The sequence below is a fragment of the Aptenodytes forsteri genome, unplaced genomic scaffold, assembly GCF_000699145.1.
Source record: "Aptenodytes forsteri isolate BGI_AS27 unplaced genomic scaffold, ASM69914v1 Scaffold46, whole genome shotgun sequence".
In the NCBI taxonomy this organism is placed as follows: domain Eukaryota; kingdom Metazoa; phylum Chordata; class Aves; order Sphenisciformes; family Spheniscidae; genus Aptenodytes; species Aptenodytes forsteri.
In genome coordinates, this window is record NW_008794774.1 from 710279 (window position 1) to 735360 (window position 25082).

Consider the following 25082-nt stretch of genomic DNA (forward strand, 5'->3'; position numbering starts at 1 on the left):
TGCATAGGGACATGGTTTCGTGGTGGACTTGGCAGTGTTAGGTTAACGGTTGGATTCGATGATCTTAGAGGTCTTTTCCAACCTAAATGATTCTATGATTTCCAGTAACGTTTTTTTAACATTTGGAAGATGCTTAAAAATCCTTAGTTTCTCCTTCTAGGTCACCTACCCTTATGTAGAGCTGTGGGATCACAAGGTAAACAGAGGGAAGTTGCGTGGAATAGTACATAACACTCAGTTTGTTTCACACAGTTTTCTTGCTATCCATTTTAATTAGAAGGGAATATACAAGACAGAAAACAGTGAAGGGAGAAGACATAGAGAAGGCAGTGAGAGAAAGGGGACAAAGGAAACCTAGTGAAAGATGAAAGCGAGAAGCCAATAGGGAGAGAGCAGAGGAAGCTCATTCAGAGTCAAAGTCATTCAGTACCCAAACAGCCTGGCTAAGGCTCTGCTTCATTTGCTACCAGCTAGAAAAGTGAACATATCCGGAGACTCCAGCTCCTCACCTGGGGAAAAGGAGTGCTATCCTAAGAAATAGCAAACTGACAAGCATGAATTGCCAGTCCCACCTGACTCTTCCCATATTTCTGAGGATTTGACTGTAAGATTTGTAAAGCAGATAGAAGTTAGGTACTGCAACGCCACAGGAGGGAACAGGACTGTGATACCTAATTCCAAAAATCATTTTCATTATTTTTTTCAGAATGGAGTCTTCAAAGCCACTCACTCTCCTGCTGTTGTTGCACTCCTACTGTGCTTTTTGGAGCTTTTTTCCTAGCAGAAAAGGGAGCTGATGACTTTAGCTACTTCTGAAACTGCCTCCTCAGCTGGAGTACTAGAGCAAAAGCAGTCTTCTCTACAATGACACTGGCTAGATAGTTTACTCATGTGGGTCTCAAGTAAGACAATATTACTGCAACTTACTGTAAGTTCAGCTGAACTATTGAGCTTCATTGTGCAGGACCCCTAAAAATACAAACACATTTGTCAGTATTTATTGAAATATATAAATATGTATGTAAGTACCTAATTTTTTCTCTTTTTGGTAAATACCTACCAAAGGAATCATGCTGTGAACAAGGGAAATATCTTTGTTTTCTAATCTTTTCATGTACCGCACGATATTTGTCTCAGAGTGATAGCTGGAGAACACAAAATGTGATGTTAAGGCAAGCAGATTAGCTATACCAGCTGGTTGATCTGTGCTCTAACATAGGAAAAGCCATAAAAAAAGAATTAAGACTGAGGATAATTTTTAATATATACTAGGTACTTCTTTCCAAATCAGTACTTTATGCTTGCTAATAGCAATGTGGATGAAAAATGCCTATTATCATTCGCTCAAAAATGCTATCAATAAATACGGAATATAAGGGCTCTAGTAAGTCTGCTGATACTACATCCTCAAATAATAGCTTGTACAATGTAGCAGGTTAATGGAAAAACACATCCCCCATATGATCATGAGTATTGCTTTGCTCCTTTAAAATGTGAAAGATATCTAAAAGTGCTACTAAATAGACTATTTCAGAGTAACGAGTGACTGTGTGAATACAGCTACAAAACTGTCCTCAACTGACTCTAGTACCACTTTTGAAAGGAGATACTTTCAGATTCCAAAAAATTCCATTAAAATATCAGATATACAGCAATTTCACAAACCTGTTGAAGACCTGATGTGTCAAGAATTTGGAAGTTCTCTTAAATGGGGTGCTAAGGATGCCTTTGGTTTCCTCACCCATACCCTCAGCAATTAGCTCCTTTGACACAAAGAAACATGGAGTCAAATACTTTCACGGAAATTTCTCTTTTCACAGTCAACTTCCATCAGAACTAGCATATACTACCAGCTTACCTCAAGATTTAATCAGCTCTTTAGGTAAAAAAAAAGCTTTATTAGTAAATACCTGTATATATCTAGCAGGGCAACAGCATTATATTAAAACTGGGTACAGATGTCTCAGTAGTCCTCGTCTTGGAAGTATTGCTGCTAATTACTAATGACATGCAATAAAAATTCCAGTGGGAGATAAATAATTTACGACTGTGTCCTAACCCTCACAAAACAAGTAACAGCCTAAACACAAAGGTGTCCAAGCTGACTGAAAGGACTAAGTGTCACAATCAGAAAATGGCATTACTTGGTTACATAAATCATTGTTATCTCATACAGCCTCCTTCTTTAAGAGAGGATCTGAAATTCCCAGTATTTAACAAATGGTCATCATATAGACACCCACTGTCCCAAGAGCAGTTTTGCTTTTCACTAAACTTCTGAAACATCCAGATAATTTAATCCGTATGATCTATTGTCTACTTACAGCTGAAGACTCGCAACCAAAAATCCATTGTCTACTTACAGCTGAAGACTCGCAACCAAAAATCCATAATATGTCATCTAGGTCTTTCTCATTTACAGTTTCATCAAGTGATACTCCAAGCTATGGATAAAAGCAACATAATTACTCAAAGCTTTTAACTCCAGAGGCATAGTATATTTGTTCTGGTCAAGAAAAAATATTCCAGAAACACAGGAGGAAAAAAAAAGAAAAAAATCAACCTACCCAACAATATCTAAATGTCACTTCATTTTATGTAATAGATACATAAATTTATTTTATTTACATAAAATTTTCCAGTTCCTACCTTTCCCCTGCTAAATCATCCAAGCCAGATGGCTCACAAGCTTCAAGACTTGTGACCTCACTTCTAATGTTTCTAAGTGTTTTCCATTTAATAGGAAAATTACCCTTTTTGCTAGATTGCCCCCTGCCCCCCATCCCATTTTACAGAACATATTAGACTTTGCCAAAAGTCCTTAGTGCCTACCAAAATGTGGTTTAGATTTCAATCTGTCTTTATACACTGTGACAGGACTTGAATTCTGGAGGTCACCTTGCATTTCATCATTAAGTTACAGAGTCTCTCCACTCTAGCCCTTAGTGGCATATTTAACATGAAACATTTAGATAATCTTTTTAAATAGGCATAAAATTAAAATACAGTGATTATTTCTGGAAGGTCAGTATATCACTTAACAACTTCATTCTTTATATTATCTTTATAATTGACAGATATATCTGAGCAAATTACAAGAAGTCTTAAATGATTTTGTTCTGTTTAGCACATGTAATGACTAGAAACTTAATGCAGAAAAAGTCATGCTATGTAATTTCTGAAAGGTTTAGGGACTTGCTTACTCTGCCATCACTATAAATCCGAAAATTTATCTTTCTAAGAGCTGCCCTGTCCAAAACCTCTTTGACTGAGCATCCACACGTGATCGTCAAGGTATCAAAGAACAGATCATGATGTAGTTTATGACCAGCTCGCCTGAGACCTATAAAAAACAGTAAGTTAATTCTATTAGCTGCATACTGTATTACTTGCTTACACAGTACTTGTATAACAACACTATCAATCTCGTAAGTAAATGCTTTACATAATAAAGCAAAATATTCCCCTTGTGTACAGAACAGCAAAATCACCAGCTTTTTAGTGAAATGTCACTGCATATTAAATGCATCTAGATCAGATTCAGACCTAATTAATAACGCAGATTGAGTCTAGGGAAGATCCTTCTGATACACCAAATTTCTAACATATACAGTAGCAGAATTGGTATATTGGTATATAATTGCAATAAGGCCAAAATCACAAGACTGCAAAGAAATATTTCATTATATAAATGGATATTAACCGTCATGGAGCTTGCCATAACAAAGTTTAGAGTCTTAGTGCTTTTCACAGCAGCAAAAAGTCTTCCAGCTAAACTGGCAAATAAAGCATGGATAATTGTGGCAATCATTCCTCAGTTCCCAGCATTCCAGTTCTGCATAGCTCCTTCTGACAGCAATGGTAGTCATGCCAGTGGAAAAAACCTACCAGACCAAATAGTCCAGCTGCAATCATTATTTTCTGCTACAGATTCTGTGCTTTCAGTCAGCTGTTAACCTTTGGGATTTCAGTGTTCATAGCGGGTATGATACTCCACCCAACTTAACTGAAATGTTCCTATTTCTTTCTCATTTATTACTTATTTTTGCTATTTTATTAATACTCAGTGCAGATTTCTGTGTGTAAAGTAGGATGGTCCAGTAAGTCAAGTACAGAGCTTGCAGCTGGAAAACAGCATTTGAATCTAGAGACTCACTGTGTAGACTTCTGTTAGTTTCCCAAGGAAACAGAAGTAACGCTTGCAAGCTCATATCACATAGATATCTAATTCTTGGATGTCATTATCAGAAGTCCACAAAAACATTATCTGTGAATTTTGTATTAAAATGTTCTCTCTAGAGTTGAGAGAACACACATCAGCTGGCAAAAAAACCCCGTAAGTTTATTTAAGAAGATGTATTATTTAAGAAGGTGTAAGGATTTAAGAACAGTTTCTGCGAACGTTGAATACTCACCTTCAGCCAAGATTAGGGTAGCATTGTGTACCCGTCTTGCAATATGCCTTAATCCATCAGACCCATGGTATACACCAAACATGGCTGCCATGTTAGCCAGAAGAGCCTAGGATCCAAATACAGTTTAGGACATTATTATTATTATCATCATCATCAAAGATTATTTCATGTTAGTTTAGTGGAAAGTTTCTTTAGCACCCAGGGACAACCACATATCCTCAGCTGATGTTATACCTGATTACATGTTGCCTACAAAATAAAAGGTAGGAAAGGCAAAATACTTTTATGAAACTGTAAGCACTGGTTATGAATTCAATGCCCTTTGAAATGTAACTGTATCAGCAATTAACATGAACTTAAATTTGACTACTGCAACAAAGACATTTGAAGACTCTCAAGTAAAGCTAGTCTCATAGGAAACATTGTTTAGGATTGCTACAAAACATTTATGGAATATCTCATGAATACTAAGTAATTAAGCTCGTTTTAATATTAATAATCCCTCCTCAAAATCTGGCACAACATTAAAAGCATGAGCAAAGCATTGATAGGAGAAAAAATTATGAGCTTGTCTGGCTGAAGGTCTGTAGAGGCATGCTGAAGAGAACTATTTTGGATAATTACTTACTTAATCATGGTATTTTCCTGTAAAGATAGCTCTTTGGCGATGTATATTTTTGCATCAGATCACATAGAGAAAAATATAAGTTGTGACAATTTGAACAAGCAGCTTTAGAATTTAAAAATGGGGGGGGTTTGCCTTGAGTGGGCAATTCCAGATCATTAGAATTCCCTTCTGTTTTTTTAAGAAATCTGTCTCATTCATAACAAACACAGCACTACTCAGTGGCATTCACCCTATGAGACAGATAGACTCATGACACTACAAAAATTCAGGGCTAAAGTCTTTATTAAAGGAAACAGATATTAATACCCTCTTTTCAAGCAGGGTTCCATTTTTCAAAGGACTCAAAACAAATGCACAAACACCAGAATATTTCGATGTTCTTCATTTTTCTAGTAAAAATTCTCAAAAGTAAAGCTAACTCAAATTCTGTGATGTTAGCACTATAATCTTATGGTTTAACTTGTTCCTTTCTACCACTGAAAATAAAGCATGACAAGTTACCTGTGCTGTGCAGATGTTGCTGGTAGCTTTATCCCTCCTGATATGCTGCTCTCGTGTTTGCAAAGCAAGTCGGTACACTTCCTTTCCATTTGCATCTCTAAGTCACAAGCGAAAATGTTGCTTCTGTTACTTTAAAGTTACAGCAATTTAAGACATTGGGCTCTACGCATGCTAACCTGAAACTAGTTATCTATCCTCAGAGACAGAAAGGTGCCGGAGATAATAAAGCACAAGTCAGGACAGCTGTGATATCAAACAGAGAGTGAGACTAAAGTCTCTAGATTTCTATTTGCCTTCATCGCTGGCAAATGTGTCTGGTCAGGTAGAGCACGCAGTGAGTTGTCTAAGCATACTACACCAAAATGTGGTATTTGCCTTAAAATGCCACAGATTATTGCAACTGTTTTAACTGAATAGTAATCCAGAACTTAATTTGAACAAACACTGAGAAGGCAGCATCTTTTCTAATGATGTCAAGCAAGAGCATGTTGAGTTTGTGTATAAAAATAACTCATCCAACAAGGTTGTATGAGAGAACTGAAAGGTCTCTGGCCAATCCATCCTTTAAGAGGTCCTTTTGTAGGGTTTCTAACATGTTAAAAGTGGAAAGGTAAAAGCCAATCTAATATCCTTTAAAACTATGAAAACTTTCAGAACAGCCACAAAAAGAAATGGACAAACTATGTACGCATATATAAATATATATATATATGTACATACGTGGGGGTTTGAAGAGCTAGACTACTTGCCTCAAGTACTTGCGCACCAGTTATATCATATTTAAATCATTTTTACTCTAGCAGTTATTTGGGGATTTTGACTATACAGCTTAGTTTATCATCAGTCCATCCAGAGGGACCTGGACAGGCTGGAGGAATGGGCTGGCAGGAACCTCATGAAGCTCAACAATGGGAAGTGCAAAGTCCTGCACCTGGCAAAGAACCCCATGCATCAGCACATGCTGGGGGCCACCCAGCTGGAAAGCAGCTTGGCAGAAAAGACTCCGGGGGTCCTGGGGGACACCAAGTTGAACACGAGCCAGCAATGTGCCCATGCAGCAAAGAAGGTGAATGGTATCCTGGGCTGCATTAGGCAAAGCTTTGCCAACAAGTCAAGGGAGGTGATCCCTGCCCTCTCCTCAGCACTGCTGAGGCCACACCCAGAGTACTCTGTCCAGTTCTGGGCTCCTCAGAACAGGACATATACGGAGGTACTGAAGAGAGTCCAGTGAAGGGTCACAAAGATGTTGAAGGGACTGGGCCATCTCTCCTATGAGGAAAGGCTGAGAGAGCTGGGACAGTTCAGCCTGGAGAAGAGAAGGCTCAGGGAGGACCTCATCAATATACATAAATATCTGAAGGGAGGGTGCAAAGAGGATGGAGCCAGGCTTTTATCAGCAGTGCCCAGTGGCAGGACCAGAGGCAATGGGTGCAGACTGAAACACAGGAGGGTCCTCCTGAACATGAGGAAACACTTATTCACTGTGAGGGTGACTGAGCACTAGCACAGGTTGCCGAGAGAAACTGTGGAGTCTCCTTCCTTGGAGATTTTCAAAAAACATCTGGACACGGTCCTGGGCTACTGGCTCTAGGTCACCCTGCTTGAGCAGGGGGGTTGGACCAGATGACCTCCAGAGATCCCTTCCAACCTCAATCATTCTGTGATTCTGTGATCAAAAACTTAAAAAAATCCATGGCAGAAAGCTGCATTGAGAAAGTACCGTGGCTTTTTCCATTTTAACCGTTTCTTTTCCAACTTTCTTGAGATGCAGAAAGATGAAAGTAGATTAAAAATATTAAACTAGGTGTAGTCACAGAGTAGCAGTAGCATGACCTTGATAAATAGAATTACTGTTCTTTTGCAAAAGATTGTACCAGACTTCTGATCAAAATCTGAATTTGGGATCAGATTTCCAAACTGTGAGTAAAGCCTAAGGATACCCTTAGAATAAGCAAGATGATTAAAAATATATTTGAAGGAATGTTACTAGACAAATGAAATATTTCTAAGCTTATTGCTAACTGTTAATGTCATTAGTTGTTTTGGTTACTGAAGTACTTCTGAATAGCTTCTGTGCCAAAGATATGCAGACTTTCCAGTGACAATTACTTTGCATTTCTACTATTCCCAGTTAGACATCTTGTCAAAATTCAAAATATGTCACCAATAACAAGAATTAGAGGTAAGTTTTTGCACACTATTTCTCTGCTTTGTTTAAACTTGACTAAAATTTGAACTAGATTAAGTTCCTTCTTGATTATTTGGGAGGTTCACTGAATTTTCTACTTCTTCCTATTTACGTTTTTAATGACTAGATGTCAGAGAAAAAGGTGTAACAGTACAGAATAAGCAGAATAAGTTAGCTTGCAAAGCCTCATGCCATCACAATTAATCCTCTCTGCTGTTTCGGTTATCTCTTCATCCCACATTGCAGCAGGCACTATAGACAGTTCACAGCTTCATTCCACACAAATGCAATTCTTTAAGCTTGCTTCCTAAAAATTGAAGGCAACTTTTATTCTTCCAGTTTTCAAGAAAAAAGGTGTTCAGTACAACACCATGGCCAGCTGTTATTCATAAAGGCTGCACAAGATGGTCATAATGTGTTTTATTTTGATTTTCCCTGAAGACGCTAATGTCAAAGGGAGCCCTTACCTCGTAACGCCCACCATTCTGCCTGGCATCATTCTCACTAGATTTTCCTTGACAGCAAAGAATGCCGCGTGGGGTCCCCCGTAGCAGAGCGGCACGCCAAACCTCTGGGAGTTACCCAGGACAACATCTACCCCAAACTCTCCAGGAGGCTTCAGGATACAGAGAGCCAGAAGATCAGTAGCGCAGCAGGCGAGAGTCTGAGAACAGAAGTGCACAGAGCAGTCAGCCTCTTTTCTGAAGGAACAGTGTTTGCACGGGAGCTAAGTTTGAACAAGATACAGCTTCAAACAGTTCCATTTCACTTGCACAGAGCTGAGGTGCAATGGTTGTAATGGTTGTGATGGTTATCAGTTGCATGGAGCTGAGGAGTAATACTTTAGATGGGATCTCATGTAACACTTAGTTTCTATGACTATGGCTGATTGATGCATCCGATTGAAATCTGCGAGATCAATAAAATTTACTTTACCCCGTTCTGATGAGCTCTTTCAACGAGTTCAGAGAAGTCTTCCACCCTCCCTTCAGTGTCCGGATACTGAAATAATACTCCACTGACATCCTTTCCACTGAAATCCATCTCATGGGGTAATTTGAGCTCAGTAATAACACCTGTATAACTGGAAAACAAAAACATGCAGAAGACAACATATTCAAACCACTTCCTGCCTTAGAGTGGTACTTAATATGATGTTTTCATGGACTTATACAGGACTTTTTTCTTTAATATACAGAGAGTTGAACCTGCTTTGCAGCGCTGAACATTGAGAAAGTTTCATGTCATGGTATATAGTACTGAAGAATAATTGCATTTGATATCATCATCAGAAACATGGAGCAAAGCAGAACAGAGGAAGCATAAGCTACGTGATACCAACATTTTGCTGCTTTAGCATGTTTAACTCTGAGAACCAAGTCATATTTTTAGAAGATGGTTACTTTAAACTGTAAACTTAAAATGGATTTAGCTTTCATTAAAAGAGAAGTTTTGCTATCTAGGGTAATTCATTTCCTAGTTAAAAAAAAATGACCAGACTGAATTCAATAACCAAATGTATATATTTGCGCAAACAACTTAAGGGGAAATTAAATAATTTCATTTTATCAGATGTTGAGTCTCTTTTTAAACATCTTTAATTACTTTGCAGTTGTATTTGAATGGAAAAGTAGAAGCAACGCCAAATGTTAACAGATTTCTGCTTCTATTTTGCAAAGAAAACATAATCCTATATTCCAAAAATGTTAGGTATATGGTAAAGAGGCACAGATGAAAAATGATTCAATGCAAGTGAAAAGATATGGTGGAAAACTGAGAGAAACATTACTTTGCTCTAGTTTGGACCACTGCTATAGTTTGAGGGTGGCATCGGGCATCTACATAGAACTTCCTTCTTTTGTTGTGCCTGTTAAAAAGAAAAGGAAAGAAAGAAGGGTTACATATCAAGAATATATTATTTTCCATGGAAATAAAATTAATTGGTTTTCTAAATGTGAGTTTTCCTAAGTTCAAATGCAGTTGTTTATCATAACCAAATTAAGTGTAAGATTGAATGAAGGTATTTAAAATAAGAAAAAGTACATTTTACAACAATGTAAAATAAGAAAGTACATTTCAGACACTCAAATGAGATTCATACATGACAAAAATTAAAACAGACTATGATAACCAAACATGAGCCATCAAAGTAGTAAAATGGAGACTAAGGCAATTGCCTAGTTTTCTCTGGTAAACATGATTTTATGTCAGACTGATGCTTTGAACAACTGAATAGTTACAACACAGTCTCTGCTGTGTAATCTCCTTCCTGATACACAGTCCTACAGTGACCTTCAGTCATCTCTCAGATTTCATTTGATTTGCAGATCCTTTTCAGATGCCCTGAAAAGTAAATTTGGATATACCAGTAACAGTTTCACTTTTAGCAACTCAGGAATGACACACTTCACTGTTTTTTAAAGCTCCTTTTAACCACTAGAGGAAAAAAACAATTCACATCTTCAGTATTTGTGGACACAAGAGATTCATGCCACAGACTGTTAGGTTATGTGATAAAAGCTCCTCTGCACCCCCTTAGAGAGGCAATGGCAGGTGGGGGAGCCCAAATAACACCCTGTCCCTGCTGCTCCCAGGCCCATCACAAGAGATATCAGCCCATCAGAGACCCACCTCCACAAGCACAGAGGAGCACAGTGGCCCCAGGGCAGGTAGGAACTCCAATTAATTAATTAACCCAGGCAGACACACTGTCTGGGCCCCCCCTGGGGGGGAGACATGATGGGATGCAGGGGAAGAGCATTTTGGGATTGCAAGGGTTTATTATGAGATGTTTAGGGGAAAAGGGATACAGCTAAGTGATTCTGGGAGGAACAAGTATAAGAAAATAGAGGGGTAAGGGGGTAAACAGGGCCAGTCATATATAAATAGTTGCTGGTTGATGCACTTGCACCCAACTAGTGCAGTCTGTCCTCTCTTCTTGTTAAATTTCTCTCTGATTCTTTTCATGGGTGAGGGGCATATGGCTGTCTAGGTGCCAGCAACTGCACTCATACCATGGAGGATCCACATGTCCATGGTGCAGCAACTGGGGTGACCCGAGTGAGTGGGCTTCAGTGCCAGCAACTAGAGCAGCACCTCAGCCACAGGGGCCCATGTGTCTGTGGTGGTAGCAGCTGGAGCAGGTGTGTGTCTGGGTGCCAGCAGCTGGGCTGCTACCATGGGCAGGGCAACTAGAGTCTCTCCAGTAGGTCCATGTCTGTCTTGTACTGGGGAGCCCAGAACTGGACACAGTACTCCAGGTGTGGCCTCACCAGTGCTGAGGAGAGGGCAAGGATCACCTCCATTGACCTATTGGCAACACTCCTCCTAATGTACCCCAGGATACCATTTGCCGCCTTTGCCACCAGAGCTCATTGCTGGCTCGTGTTCAACTTGGTGTCCCCCAGGACCCCTAAAGGCCTTTTCTGCAAAGCTGCTTTCCAGCCTGCCAGCCCCCAGCATGTACCCCATATGCCTGGGGTTGTTGCTCCCCAGGTGCAGGACTTTGCACTTCCCCTTGTTGAGCTTCATGAGGTTCCTGTCAGCCCATTTCTCCAGCCTGTCAAGGTCCCTCTGGATGTCAGCACAACCTTCTGGTGTTATCAGCTGCTCCTCCCAGTTTTGTGTCATCAGCAAGCTTGCTGAGGATACTCTCTGCCCCATCATCCAGATAATTAATTGGACCCAGTGTTGTGCCTGGGGTACGCCATTAATAACTGGCCTCCAACTAGACTTCATGTCACTGATCCCCACCCTCTGGGCCCAGCCATTCAGCCAGTTTTCAATCCACCTCACTCTCGCCTCATCCAGCCCATACTTCTTCAGCTTCTCTGTGAGGATTTAAGGGAGACCACCAAGGTAGGCGATACCCACTGCTCTCCCCTCATCTACCAAGCCAGCCATTTAATCGTAGAAAGTTGTCAGGTTGGTCAAGCATTACTTCCCCTGTGTGAATCCATGCTGGTGACTCCTGACCACCTTCTTGTCCTTCACATGCCTGGAAATGGTTTTCAGGACTAGCAGTTGTTCCATCATCTTTGGGGGATTGAGGTGAGGCTGACCGGCCAGTAGTTCCCTGCATCCTAATTCCTGCCTTTCCTGAAGATAGGAGTGACATTCGCTTTCCTCCAGTGCTGAGGCACCTCTTCCAGTCGCCATGATTGTTCAAAGATAATCAAGAGTGGCCTCGCAATGACATCAGGCGGCTCCCTTGGCACTCAAGGGTGCATCACATCAGGGCCCACGGACTTGTGTATGTCCAGTTTGCTTAAGTATTCTCTAACCTGACCCTCCTCCACCAAGGGTAAGTCTTCCTTGCCCTAGACTTTCCCCTGGTCTCTAGGTCCTTAGGTTTCTTAAGGCCTTAGATGTCTGAGTTAAACATTCACATCAATGCTGGGAACTTCTCTGGGGGCTTAATAACATGGGCTATAGATGTTTAGTGATCTGCTCACAGTGAAAAGGCCACACTCAACTTCAACACACTCACCTGTCCATGCCTACACAGGAGAGACGCCTTTCAAACCCAGAAATTGCTTCCTGCTGTGATTTAACCATACATTTAAACATAGTACCTGTGACATAATTGCATGGCTTCTGCAGCAGCTGTCCCCTCATCCAGCAAAGATGCGTTAGCCACATCCATTCCTGTGATATCACACACCATAGTCTGATAATTTAGCAGGCTCTCCAGCCTGCCCTGGGAGACCTCAGGTTGGTAAGGAGTATACTGGGTAACCCTGTAAGAAAAGCATTCTGAGTTTGGGTCTAGAAAAATAAATGTGTAACAGAACTATGCCAATATGTAACTGAACTATGTCACAGGAAAAATAAATTGTAAAGCATAATTCACCAACATGAAAGTTTGTTAGAAAACAGTTATTTTTAGATGGCTGTAATTTATTACTGTCCTGGAAGCCTGAGAATATTTTCTTTTCTGGTATTGACTTGGCTTTTTACAGAAGAATTCTATTTCTCCAATTTGAAAAGAGAAATTACTTTTAAAACAGAGGTGTGAGTGCCTCTTGGAGAAGGGAGAGGGGAAGTAGGTGCTGAGTGTAGGAGAACTGAGTCAAGTTACCATATCCAAATGAGAATGCTTAGTTAAATCACATCTAGGTATTGCCAGTATCTTTCATTACTGTTTCTGAAGGCCTTTACTTGCCAAGTCTTCTCCACTCTTATGGGAGGAAAGGCACTCGGCATTTCACAGGATCAAGCTCAGAAATATGCAACTTCTTGTGAAATGACACTTTCCATATATGTTAGTGAAGGGAAATGAGACTGATGTGTTTTATCTGTTGTCATTTGGAGAACAAAACAGTAGAACAACATAAGCAATACCGTAGAAAAGGCAACAATCTAAGGGAAACACTCCGTTATGACAGTCCAGAAAAACAAAGCAGCATGGGTCCAGGGATGAAAGACAAGAACAGAGATCAGAGTCTCCTCTCACTGCTGGAAATTTGGGTACTGGATTCCACGGTGGTTCAGGACAGACTTTATGCCAGTTTGAATTCAGAGTAGCGGCTAGAAACAAGTGATAAGTGGGAACACTCGTGGCCTCTGTTTTCTAGCAATGGAAGAAAACAACAGTTTGTTTCCTGAAAGGGTGGTAGTAAGCACTAGACTTTTGAAAAATGCTTATGGGTAAAGGTATAATCTGTAAAGAGAGACTGAAGTATTTGGAAGCTCAAGTCGTGTAAAGTCAATAGAAGGTGAGCAACAAGAATTTGTAAAGAACAAGCTGCAGAACCTGTAGTATAGAGCAAGATGAGAGGAGCAATAAAATAGTAATTCAAGAGAGAAGGTAGGAAAAAAGGTCCTCAAGAAGAGAATGAAAGAGCTAGAAAGAAGGACATACTCAATAAGTGAACTTAAAGTGTAATATATGATGCTAATGCGTCTATTTAAATGATACATCTGCTCAAATCTCTGACATATGCTATTCAGTACAGTGATAGAAAGCAATAGCTATATATCAAATTAGAAAAATATTGATGATTTTCTCAAATATTGAAGGTTTTTCCTCCTGCTTAGCCAAGTCTAACACTAAACTACTTACCATCATACACTTGACTGCATAGTTCACAAGTGAGACCATGTCCTGAGCTGCATGCAACATTGCTCATCTCAATAGTAATAATTATTTTTTTCCTCCATGGCTGCTAAACCCAGTTTTCAGTTTGTCAGATGAACTTTCAGTCTGGGAGTATAAAGGTTTGCTTTCTGAATGGTCCCCCTGCCCATTCAGTTCTTACCAATAAAAAGAGTTATTCCCAACTCCTTTGCGTGAACAATGAGTTTCCTTGCTTAAAAAAAGAAACTCCTCTGTACTTGAAGTTAACAATCTTACTTTCTCATTTCATTTCAGCTAAAGGCCTTTTTTTGCATTATGACTTGCAGTAGGAACTAGAAGTAGACTAATAAGAATTAAAGCATTGAGATTAATTGAAATGCATTAGAGAAATATTACTCAGTGCAAGAGAAGAAAAATAAAATCAAGAATCATTGGTTAGTACTTGCCAGAATAATCAGTTAACAGAAGTTAGATTTTAATTAAATTTGAGTATACTGGCTTTGTTCATGACAACAAAAACATTATTTCATTAAACCATTACTAATTAGGGACTGATGCAAAATGAGAAAGGTAGGAGAAAAAAGAAAACTCAGTAGTAGAGAAGAAATACTTCACATTAAACTCGACTGCAAATTTTGCTAAAGGACAATAAAGTTGTAGCTGTTCATGTGGTGCAAAATTCTCTATTTTGTTTTCAAAGACAAAGCATCTTTCTTAAGATGTGAGTAATGTTCACAGCTCCTTACTTGATGAGAACCCCCTTTCCTAAGATTTATCTTATACAACTAGAGATAGACTTTGCAATGAATGCTTCAAAGCAGACCACTCAAATTAGCTACCCAGAAACCTATTAAAAAAAGCCTCAAGAATTTCCACTCATAGTTCATGCTCAAATGATTTTTTAAATGAAGTTTTTATATTGTGTAAAATAAATAAATAAACCTATTCTAAAATGCTACTAAGTAGCTGCTAATTTGATGGTTCCCTTGAATAACGTCAATCCTACCTCACATAGCTGGGATAGTACACTGTACGACAAAACAGAATTAATGAAGCTTTGTGATTTTGATGTTATGCTTTTGAATGGTAAAAACAGTTGAAGTGAAACCAGCCAATTTCAGAAAGGATGAAAAAAAATTCAACCATGAAATCTTGAATTCCAGTATTACCACAAATTAAAGTGCATGAAGTTTAACAGTTGTACAGGTAAAGACACCTTTTGTAACATAACAACATTTATTTAAACTCTTTTTTTTTTTTTTTTGAAGGGTGTTTGGCACTGTCTAAGCATCTAAATCTTTTAATAAAATAATTCTACTTTTCCACAATTTGTTCAAATAAAATAGCTGGCTTTAGTCTGCACTCTGACTTCTGCCTGAATCTATATTACATGTTCAGTGACTTTTTAAAGTCATTTAAAAGCACCCTTTAAAAGTAAAAGTAATTTCTAAAGTAAACTTTTACATAAATCAAATCTCTAAAAAGCACACTAAACTGTCTCTCATTCAAAAACCCCCTCTCTTCTGCTTAGGTTTGTTCAAGTGGCTATTCTGCACATAACTCAAGTCCAGTACCAACGACATTAAAATGAAAAGGAAGAATTACCATCATGGCAAGGAACACAACTACAGACTGCCTCTTGTTCAATCAAACTGGAGGAAAATATGATCTCCAGTCAGCATCTGTTCTGACCAAAAGTACTTCTGCAGACAAATGCTCCGAAGCTAATTAAGGCAGACAGGTCATGACACAAAAGAAACCTTACAGGAGAAGTTTGTGGTATCTTTCTTGAGCCAGTGTCAGACCTTCAGGAGTTCAGTAGTAAGTGGCTTCAGTTTTTGTAGCTTTTATAGCTCTTTGCTTTAGTTTAGTGTTTTCCTCTTTGCCTCATCCTACTCTCAAAAATACTTGTATGAATACCAACTTTAAGATACTGATGAAGGTTTTAAAAGAAAACCTGGCATCAAAGCAAGAAGTATCTAGGAAGCATGCTTTCAGCCAAAAGCTAGGCCGCTCATCAAAAGACCTGGCTTATAAAAGAGCAGAAGCTTTCATACTTGGGAGTTGGGTTTGTTCTAAGTTAAGCAACAAAACAGACTATACAAGATTATGGCTTTTTATACTAAAGTTAGCTCTTGCTTCCATGCAAAGATTCAGAAAACTCCATTATCAAGCAACATTCAATGAACTAGTTCTTGATTAGTATTTGTAGGTGTACAGTCAATAAGATCTAAGACTAAGCCTAATTTATTTCTTAATACACAGTAAGTTCTAGCAAAGCAGTTCACCATATATCTTCCTTAGTGATTTCTTCTGTACTTCAACTGAATCTCTGGAAAGTTAATGTATTCATAATCAACACAATACTTTTATCTTGTTATAAATTATGTTCTTGCAGTTTTAGACATCTGCAAGATGTCTCATGCAATGGCAGAACTAGAATTGATTTGGATTTCCAGTTATACAGAGTATTCTTTTTGAGATCTGACAATTAATAAAGTGAAACAAACTTAAAGTAAGAACAGACCACTAGTAGAATTTAAAACTAACATACATGAGCCAGAGAAAAAAGATAATTCATACATCTGACATCACTGGAAAACTGACACTCAAGTTCAGTCATGCATACATGAAATTTTTAAATTATCTGACTTTCACGGACTGGACATCACTGTTAAGGTCAAAACTGAAACCAAACCAAACCAAACCAAACAAAACAAAACAGCTGTATTTAATTTAAATATGCACATATATAACTATTGCAGTGTAGAAAGATACTAGAGTAAAGCTGTACAAGTAGGAGCCATGCAACTGCAAGCAGTTCCATCCAGCCTGTAAAATTCCCAAATGCCGTAGTCTATGTTCCAGTTGCATCACTTGGCACTTTATGCATCTTTGAAGAGCAGTTATTAGGGTGTTCCTAAAACAGTATCTTACCCATGGGTTTGAGAAAGCCGGATAGTCTTATGATAGGGCATGGAGACGTGCCAGTTTCCACTCAAAGCATAAACACTGAATTTACTGCCAATTTGGTATGCTTTGTAGTTGCTTGTGCAGCTTTCTGTATAGGGTCTACAAGTAGAAACCAGCTGCATGATGTTTATGTCAGATTTTTGCACGGTATGCAGTAATTTTCAGAGTGCAATGTGTAAGTGCCGAGTGCTACTAGCTAATAAGTTTAATAAGTTACACTAACAATTTAAAGATTGCAGGTGTCCTTGGTACAGGTACTTTATTCTCACATATTTAATGTCTGGGGGCAAAGGAATCAAGTGAGCTGTACGTTGGAGACCTGTGCATCATGCTCCATTGTATGGTATTAGTGTGACTTTAAAGGCCTTCTTGATTTTCAAGGCCTGATACGTATTTTTATCCATTTAAGCCTCAAAAATAAATACTACACTGTTTTGACGTATATGTTAATAAGAAGCCTGTATATAAGCTGATTTCTGAAACCACATATTCTTCACATCTTCAGTTATTCAGTTATGTTCATGGCAGGGCCCAGAATTAATTTGGTATGCTACTAGGGAAAGAGCTCAGCACATTGGGTATGAAAAAATTTAATTAATATGTTAACATGGGGTACAGCAGAATAGGGACTATGCATCCATACCAGCAGACAGATGACAGGTATTCATACATCTGAAGCGGTCTGTGCTTAAAATCACATAATTGGTGGTATTCCCCAAAAGAAATCCTTCTGCCTGCATTTTAGAGTTGAGATGTTCTAAGGATAAAGTAAGTTACACGTTGGCCTGCTATTTATTTGTTTGGAAGAAACTGGCTAATATTTTTGCTAATATCAACTAAGTAGTGTATGGAAAATACTTCTAAGACTGCCACCCCATGTTAGCGTGGAATTGTTAGTCACAGATTGCTAGGAACAAGGAACTGTTAGCAGCCAGTAACCAAGACCAAAAGGAAATCAAGTATCAAAAATAAGGGATACTTATCCTCTACCTTCTGTGACTAAGTCAAATCCCTCATGTAGGAGACTACAATTTTAACTGCAGCATTTTGGGTCCACAACAGAAATTTCTCTGCTTGTTCTCTAACTTTCAATCAAAGTGTTCTTTGGATAAAAAGTTACCTGAAAAATATCTACCCCAGGTGTTTTGAAATAGCTTCTTTCACGAATACAAAAGTAGTTAAAATGGGATTCAGACTTAAAAGAAAAGGACGCTTATGCTTTCCTAAAGCTACCGGTACAAGAAATTCCTGAATGCTGACTTCCCAGGCACTTACTAGTGCATAGTTTTGTTCAGACAGTTTTATCTCACAGTAATTAAGCTAGTCATCTTTTATTGTGAACAGAGGTATTATAGATCATTGTCCAAATGCTTCAAAAAGTTTTGAAACTCCAACAGTGTTGAGTATTTTCTTAACAGAATCTGAGATTTGGGAAGACTTTTGTGGTAATCTTCTAAAGAAAGCAGCGTGGGTCAGTAGTCTCATTTTCAGCCGAAAATACATTTTGTTCTAAACAGTTTCCTCCTGAAATCTACCCCTTTGCTTCCTACCTCCTCCTAGCAAGTCCAAGTGTCCTAAATACTGTGAAGTCCTTCACTTTCATGTTCACAGACTTCTACGAACAGTCTTTTATAAACTTACACTGTATTCCAATGCAAGCCTTCCTCTAACGAATGCCAAGCAATGAGAAACTACGAGTCATGTGAGAGAGGCAGAACCGATCAGAAACAGTAAGCCTGTGCTTGCAGCATTTCCCTTGGAGCTGCAATGTGAAGTGTGCTAGCACGGAGTGTTACACACTCAGTAGATGTAAGGAGAGGTTTGATTTCTTAAACAGCTTCCATAAAGTCTGTATAGTTGCTTTTGCACACACGGACACACACATTCACCCTCTCCCCAGCAAACATTTTAGCCTTCACTTTAGCTATCTAAGAGTTTAGCTTTTAGCCATCTAGTTTGTCTTTGCTGGACACTTCAGGAACAGATTTCTGGATAGACTCTCACTATATAATTTTTCATTCACATTCTCATTCACATTATATAATTTTTTAGGATTTAAAAATATGCAGTTCATTTTGGTCCACTTACTTTTTAACTGTTCTTATTTTTGCCTCTAGCAACTGATTATTTGTTTTGCAACACTGTACTGAAATATTTAGCTTGCATATGTTGCAAAAAGTGGGTGGGGATAAGGCCAAATAAAACTTTCTATAGAGTACTGCATAGATTCCTTCAGTCCAAACAGTGCAACTTTTTCGTCAGTTCAGAAGACTGAGATGCAAATAGAGCAGACAAGTCTAAAAACACATAGACTTGGAGGTCTACAGATACATAGACCCATTTATGGCAACCCAAAGTACAAAAAATATAGCATCTAAGTAACAGTGGCTTTTTACACTGATTAATTTGGTTGGTTGGGGTATTTTTATATATATGTAACATTTAAATACTGCTTTTGTTAAAATAAAAATTACTCAGTAATAAAGATGACAGTTATTATTTTAATACAGTACAAAAAAAAGCATGTTACTGATTAGAGATAAGGGAACTTCTAAACCAAATGAGACAATGCAGGATAAAAGTGGCATTCAGTCTGTTGGAAAGTGAGACTCCACATTAGATTTAGTTTTTCTGTTGCATCATTTCTGAGTTACAGTTCTTTAGAGAAATGTCAATGCTAAATGAGTATTTATAATTAAGCCTTAGTGCCTTTGTCAGGAAAAGTCCATCAAGAGGCAAAACCCCATTATTACTTAGATTAATGCTGTTCATAAGATATAAATCAATGCATTGAAATAGTTTCCTTTTTACATTTAAGTAAAAAAAAAAACAACCCAAACCAATAACATTCAAATTCAAGTCTGTCAGGCTATTCTTTTGCTTGTCCCAAAAAACTGAAACATCAGCTAGGGGATGAGAACATAGTACAATATTCTCAGCCTCTTCATAAATAAATGATCAAGTATTGCTGTCTACCTATTTTCAGGCACCAGTGAATTATTTGTTCAGACAAGAACATACTTTATGGATACACATTCAAACTCTTGAAGGTCTCTGGTTTCAAAAAAAAACAAGAAAGAAATACCAAGAGAAAAGCCTTTAAAATTTTCAAGGCTTCTTATGTCCTCATAAGAAAACCATAATCAGAGTATTGCATAGTATTTAACTACCTCCACCCAAAATTGCATACACCATTGGAGGCGGGAGCCTCATCCTTAAAGTTAGGCAGAAGTTAGGAAAGAATTACTTTAGTTTAGGAATTAAGTGTGTGTACTTCCTTAAAGCAAACAAATATTTGTGGTTTAGTTCATAATAAATAGGAGCTGTGAATAGAAGTCACAAAAATCAATAAAATATTTTATAGAAAAAGCATCTTCTAAAGTCAAAAGTATTCTTTTTCCTCTCTAGCTTCAGCATGAACAACACAGTTCCTACACTTACACATCAGTATCAAATATATGAAAGCCTTAATCAAAAAAATAGGTTTGGGGTATATTTGTCAATGCTTATTCATAAGATGAACTTCAAACGTATATTTATACATACGCATTTAAAAAGAAAATGTGGTACATTACCATCCTGCATTCTCCAACAAATTCCGTGCAATGGGCTGAGGAACTGAGCAGTTGTAATAACCCATGCCTATATAAGACCTCCATATCTTGTTCTCTTGCTTGCAATTGTATAGAGTTTCAAGGATTTCATTTTCACCTAATTGAAAAGATATTATGTCAGAAAACTAGAGTTACATATAATGCTAACAGTTTTTAACTGAAATGCCTTGTACGCCTGTGCAAAAAAATGCAACATTAGTGATGCGAGTATAAACAGTAGCAGAATAAAGTGCAAACCAAGAACAGTAAAGATAAAATAATAAGCTGGCAAAATATTCTGGGAAAGTTTAAATTCTGCCAAAATTCTGGAAAATGCAACAACTGAACAATAACAAGGTTTCAACCAATGTGGAAACAGTAGTGAGAGAAACAGCTGCAGGCAAACGGCTTATGGAGCCCTTTTTGTGCTAATGCAATGTACATTCTGGGTCTCTTGCACATGCATTAAAATATATCTAAGAAGGCACCTTTTATTAGCTAAACCTTGCAGAATCAGCACTGGGTGAAGCCATAGCCATCAACAACTATTATTTAGTGTTTCTAACGGAGTCAGATTTGCACAAACTGGGCTCACACCAAGCACCCAGCAGTAATTTCTTAGTATTAAAGAACTTTATTTTCTTGAATTTTCCCTAAATAGCTGATAAAATGGAACAGTTCTTTTAATTCAATTTTAGCATGCTTCACCAGTTTATTTTAAAAAAAAAGAAGTGTGAATACAGTATTTCTAGCTTAAGAAATTCCATTTAAGATTAACTTTTAAATGACTCTGCCAATCTAGTTTGGAGAGATTACAACAGAATGCTTTTTAAGTGTTCAGACAGAAAGCATTTGCAGTCCCTCCCCCAATTACAGTTCAGTCTTTGGTCTTGCTTCTACATACTTCTCAGTGTCCTGGAGGCTGTGCAAAAATCATATTCAGTCAACCTGTTCCTAGTAGTCAATGAATAATGCTACCCAACATCTGCCAAAGGGAAAGATTTACAAAATATTTTAGTACCTGAGGATGCAGAAAGATGGTCAGTAGGCTGTCTAAGATTACGCAGAGATAGGCCTGCCCAACTTAACAGACTTGGGTGGAATTGGACACCAACGCTCCTAGGTGAGGGGCACAGATCTTTTTCTCTTCCCCCGCCGCCGAGTCTGACCTCGGAAACTGCTGTACTGGGGCAGTTGCACCAAGTTCTGTTCATTCTGCATTGCAACTTGAAAAACAGACTTTGGAATACAAGGCTACAAATCACCAAAGCAGAATAGCTTGGGCCCTGGATGTCTGAAAACCTGTTTTCTCTCCATAAATTACTCCAGCAAGAGAGATCGAGACAAAACAGTTAATGCTCTGGAATCTGGTGGCAAATAATTCTCTAAGTTTTGAATTAATTTCTTCTGCAGCCATAGACAAGGATATTATAACTTTAGCTCTGATTTCAAAACACATCTCTCCTCTTCCTTTTACTCAAAGTGCTCTTGAAAAACAGACTTTGGAATACAAGGCCACAAATCACCAAAGCAGAATAGCTTGGGCCCTGGATGTCTGAAAACCTGTTTTCTCTCCATAAATTACTCCAGCAAGAGAGATCGAGACAAAACAGTTAATGCTCTGGAATCTGGTGGCAAATAATTCTCTAAGTTTTGAATTAATTTCTTCTGCAGCCATAGACAAGGATATTATAACTTTAGCTCTGATTTCAAAACACATCTCTCCTCTTCCTTTTACTCAAAGTGCTACTATTGCATTCCATGTATAAAGATTAATTTTTTTAAAAAACCTTCTGGTTTTCAATTAATTTTTCCACAGTCATATTATACCTTCCACAAAGCTAATTTTTTACTGATTTTCAGTTCTCCCTTCAAAGTTCATTTCTTCCCTGCCTTTTACTCAGTGTTACTATTAGATCTAATGTATAAAGATTAATTTCTTGTTTTCAGTAAACTGCAATTTTTTCTGAAGACTCAAGAGTCATGTGTTTATTATACTTGAACTCAGCAATGTCCAGGGCAAAGTTTCTAAAGCGTAGTGAGCAGCTCCACTTCCCAGCACTCCTCCCACACAGTTTATTCCAGACAGACGCACTTGTTTGTTTATTTTAAGTGAGAGTTTTAACACTGTAGAGATCTTCCTCTACCACTTTTGAAACCAAAAGCTTGATGAAAGACAGTTTGGGTGCAGTTTGAGAGGGAGGGTTGTATTCTTGCAGAATTCAAACATCAATGATTTTTTGAAAATGTTAATGAATTTGCTGGTTTAACTCCAAACACAGTTGAAGGCAGAAATTGGCTATCATTTTACTTGCTCACTAGCCCAACATCACACACAAAAATGCATTAAGGGTGCTATTTCTGCAGTGAACACATACCACAAATACTGCACTATGTGCCAGATAGCACTTCCTTTGTTTGCCTGACTGGATGTTTCTTCTAGAGTAATTTCTCAGCAAATATAGCTAACAACTACCACATGAAGACACTGAACTTGTGCCACAGCTCTCTGAAACAAACCAGCTTCCAAACTGATTCAAGACACAAAGCAAAAAGCCTAAGCAGCTTAGGTAGCAATTAAGCTTAAGAGTAGAACCACATCCCACCTAGAAAAGCTGTGCTGATAGATCCCAACACTGAATATATTTTTAATTATTACATTTTTATGATCTACCTGTGAAGACAGTTACACTACTAGTTTTAATCAGGGTCATGAAATGCTGGAGGGCACACTCCCTCCACTCCTGCTTCACCTCACTTATCCGGCTCCTTTGGTCACTACAAAGGGAACAGCAGCAGTACAGCTCAAATACACATCTTACACTTTTGGCATGCCTCCTTGAAGAGACCTGGGACGAACACTTCTTCCCCTATGCCTTACACTGCCTTGAAGTAGTTCATCACAGCATCTCCTTAGGAAGATGGCCCATAAGGAACTGCACTCCTGAGTAATGGAAGTCAATAGCCCCTGGTTTGTCTGTACAGCCTGGCTTACCTAAGACCAAACATAAGTCCATGTAGATTTATGATGATTTAATTTTCACGAATTCAGTGTTTGCTTTACACTGAGATGGTTCTGAATTCAAGCAAAACTGACGTAGACAAGGGTGAGGGAAATTAACACATATGTTGGGGTCCAAAGACCGGAGAGCAAGGGAATGAAACCATTCTTAAAAGCATCCCCAGCACCGACAGGAGGGACTGGAGGAGATGCAGCTGGGCTCTTCACAGCGGTGTGTGGCAGGAGGGCAAGAGGCAGCGGCACAAGCTGAAACACGAGAGGCTCAGGCTGGAGATAAGGAGAAGCCTTTTCTCCACGAGGACAACCCAGCGGTGGAGCTGGGTCTCCATCCTTGGGGGTTTCATGTTCCGACTGGGTGAAGCCCTGAGCAGCCCTGTCTGAGCCCACGGCTGAGCCTGCTCTGGGCAGGGACTGGGGCTGGCGGCCTCCCCAGGTTCCCACCAGCCTGAACAGGATCCTGTGTCTCTGTCAGTAGCTCTATTTCCCACTCCGTCAAGTCTAGCTTTTAACAGTTTATTCCCCTAATATTACTTGTGAAAGAGTTCTAACACTTTATCGGTCACTCTGTAAATAACTAATGCTAGTAAAAAGGCAGAAGAATGCTAACCACAAGAGCAATCTTATGTATGCTTAAAAATTCATTTTCAAATTCAAAACGAAATTGCTAAGTTTCCAGGTTGGTCAACAAGAGTGTCATCAAACCCAGAAAATTACAGACTTTTTCTGCTGTATAAAGTATATACCTTGAGCACATGTAGTGGAAACAGTGTATTCTTGTAAATATTTATTTATTTATTTAAAGCTAAAACATATCAAGACTAGGATTTCGGCAAATTTCAATATATATGGTTGAAAAAACACAGTTTGCAAGATCTTGTGTTAGGTTACTGATTTTTTTTTTTTTTAAATTCTCTCAGCAACAGGTGAAATAAAGAAGCAATATCCAAAATGGGTAAATAAAACAGAATTAAAAAAATTGACTATGGTTAAAAAATGGTTGGAAACTGGCCATCACACTCAGCTGTTTGTTTCCAGTTTTCTAAGACAACATGGTTGAAATGCCTTTATCTTGAATTCATTTTATTTGGTGTACACTATAAATTCTTTAAGGACCTTGCTCAGCAAAAAATAAAATTGCCAGCTAAGTCACTGCAGTTGATCTTTATTCCCCTCATCAACTAATTAGATAATATGATCAAAGACAGTACCCAGAATAAAGTTCGTTGATCTTGCAGTACCGCTATCTTAGAACTGTGGAAAAAATTCACTGGGGCTCCCACTAGTAGTTCTGTGAGGATGACTGCTACACCCACAGGTACAAAAGGCAAAAGATATCACAGAAATAGTAAGAGGGAGTGAATTATCAGATTATAAAATGATAGTACTGTTATTTCTACTAGCGTTTTTGTGGTTAGCACAGTAGATTTGCCTTGAACTTGTGAGATACCGGCAAAACAATATGATACGAAAAAAGAGAGAGAGAGAGAGAGAGAGAGAGAAATCAAGACCGAAGGAGCAGTTCGAGTTACACAATTTAAAACTTACAACACAAAAGGGAGGAGACTATTTGTCTGATACAATTTTCTTCACATTATGTCAGGTCTTAAAAAAAAAAAATCTAGCTTCTGAGATCAAGGAAACAAGATCTTCAGGACAGTTGATATAAGAAAAAGGGGATGAATT

General features: G+C 38.4%; 1 protein-coding gene across 1 annotated transcript in view; it reads right to left on the reverse strand.

Moving 5' to 3' along the window:
• The window catches only part of GLDC (glycine decarboxylase), a 43876-nt gene extending 22278 nt beyond the window's left edge, over positions 1–21598 (reverse strand). Inside the window, exons 1-13 of the mRNA XM_009274269.2 lie at positions 21547–21598; positions 20360–20495; positions 12307–12471; positions 9522–9599; positions 8669–8816; positions 8200–8396; positions 5545–5641; positions 4416–4521; positions 3204–3343; positions 2364–2444; positions 1666–1763; positions 1061–1145; positions 928–969 (exon numbers count right to left, since the gene is read on the reverse strand). Coding sequence (XP_009272544.2) covers positions 928–969; positions 1061–1145; positions 1666–1763; positions 2364–2444; positions 3204–3343; positions 4416–4521; positions 5545–5641; positions 8200–8396; positions 8669–8816; positions 9522–9599; positions 12307–12471; positions 20360–20495; positions 21547–21598 — 1425 coding nt within the window. The remainder of the gene's footprint in view (positions 1–927; positions 970–1060; positions 1146–1665; positions 1764–2363; positions 2445–3203; positions 3344–4415; positions 4522–5544; positions 5642–8199; positions 8397–8668; positions 8817–9521; positions 9600–12306; positions 12472–20359; positions 20496–21546) is intronic.
• Positions 21599–25082: the final 3484 nt, after the last annotated feature.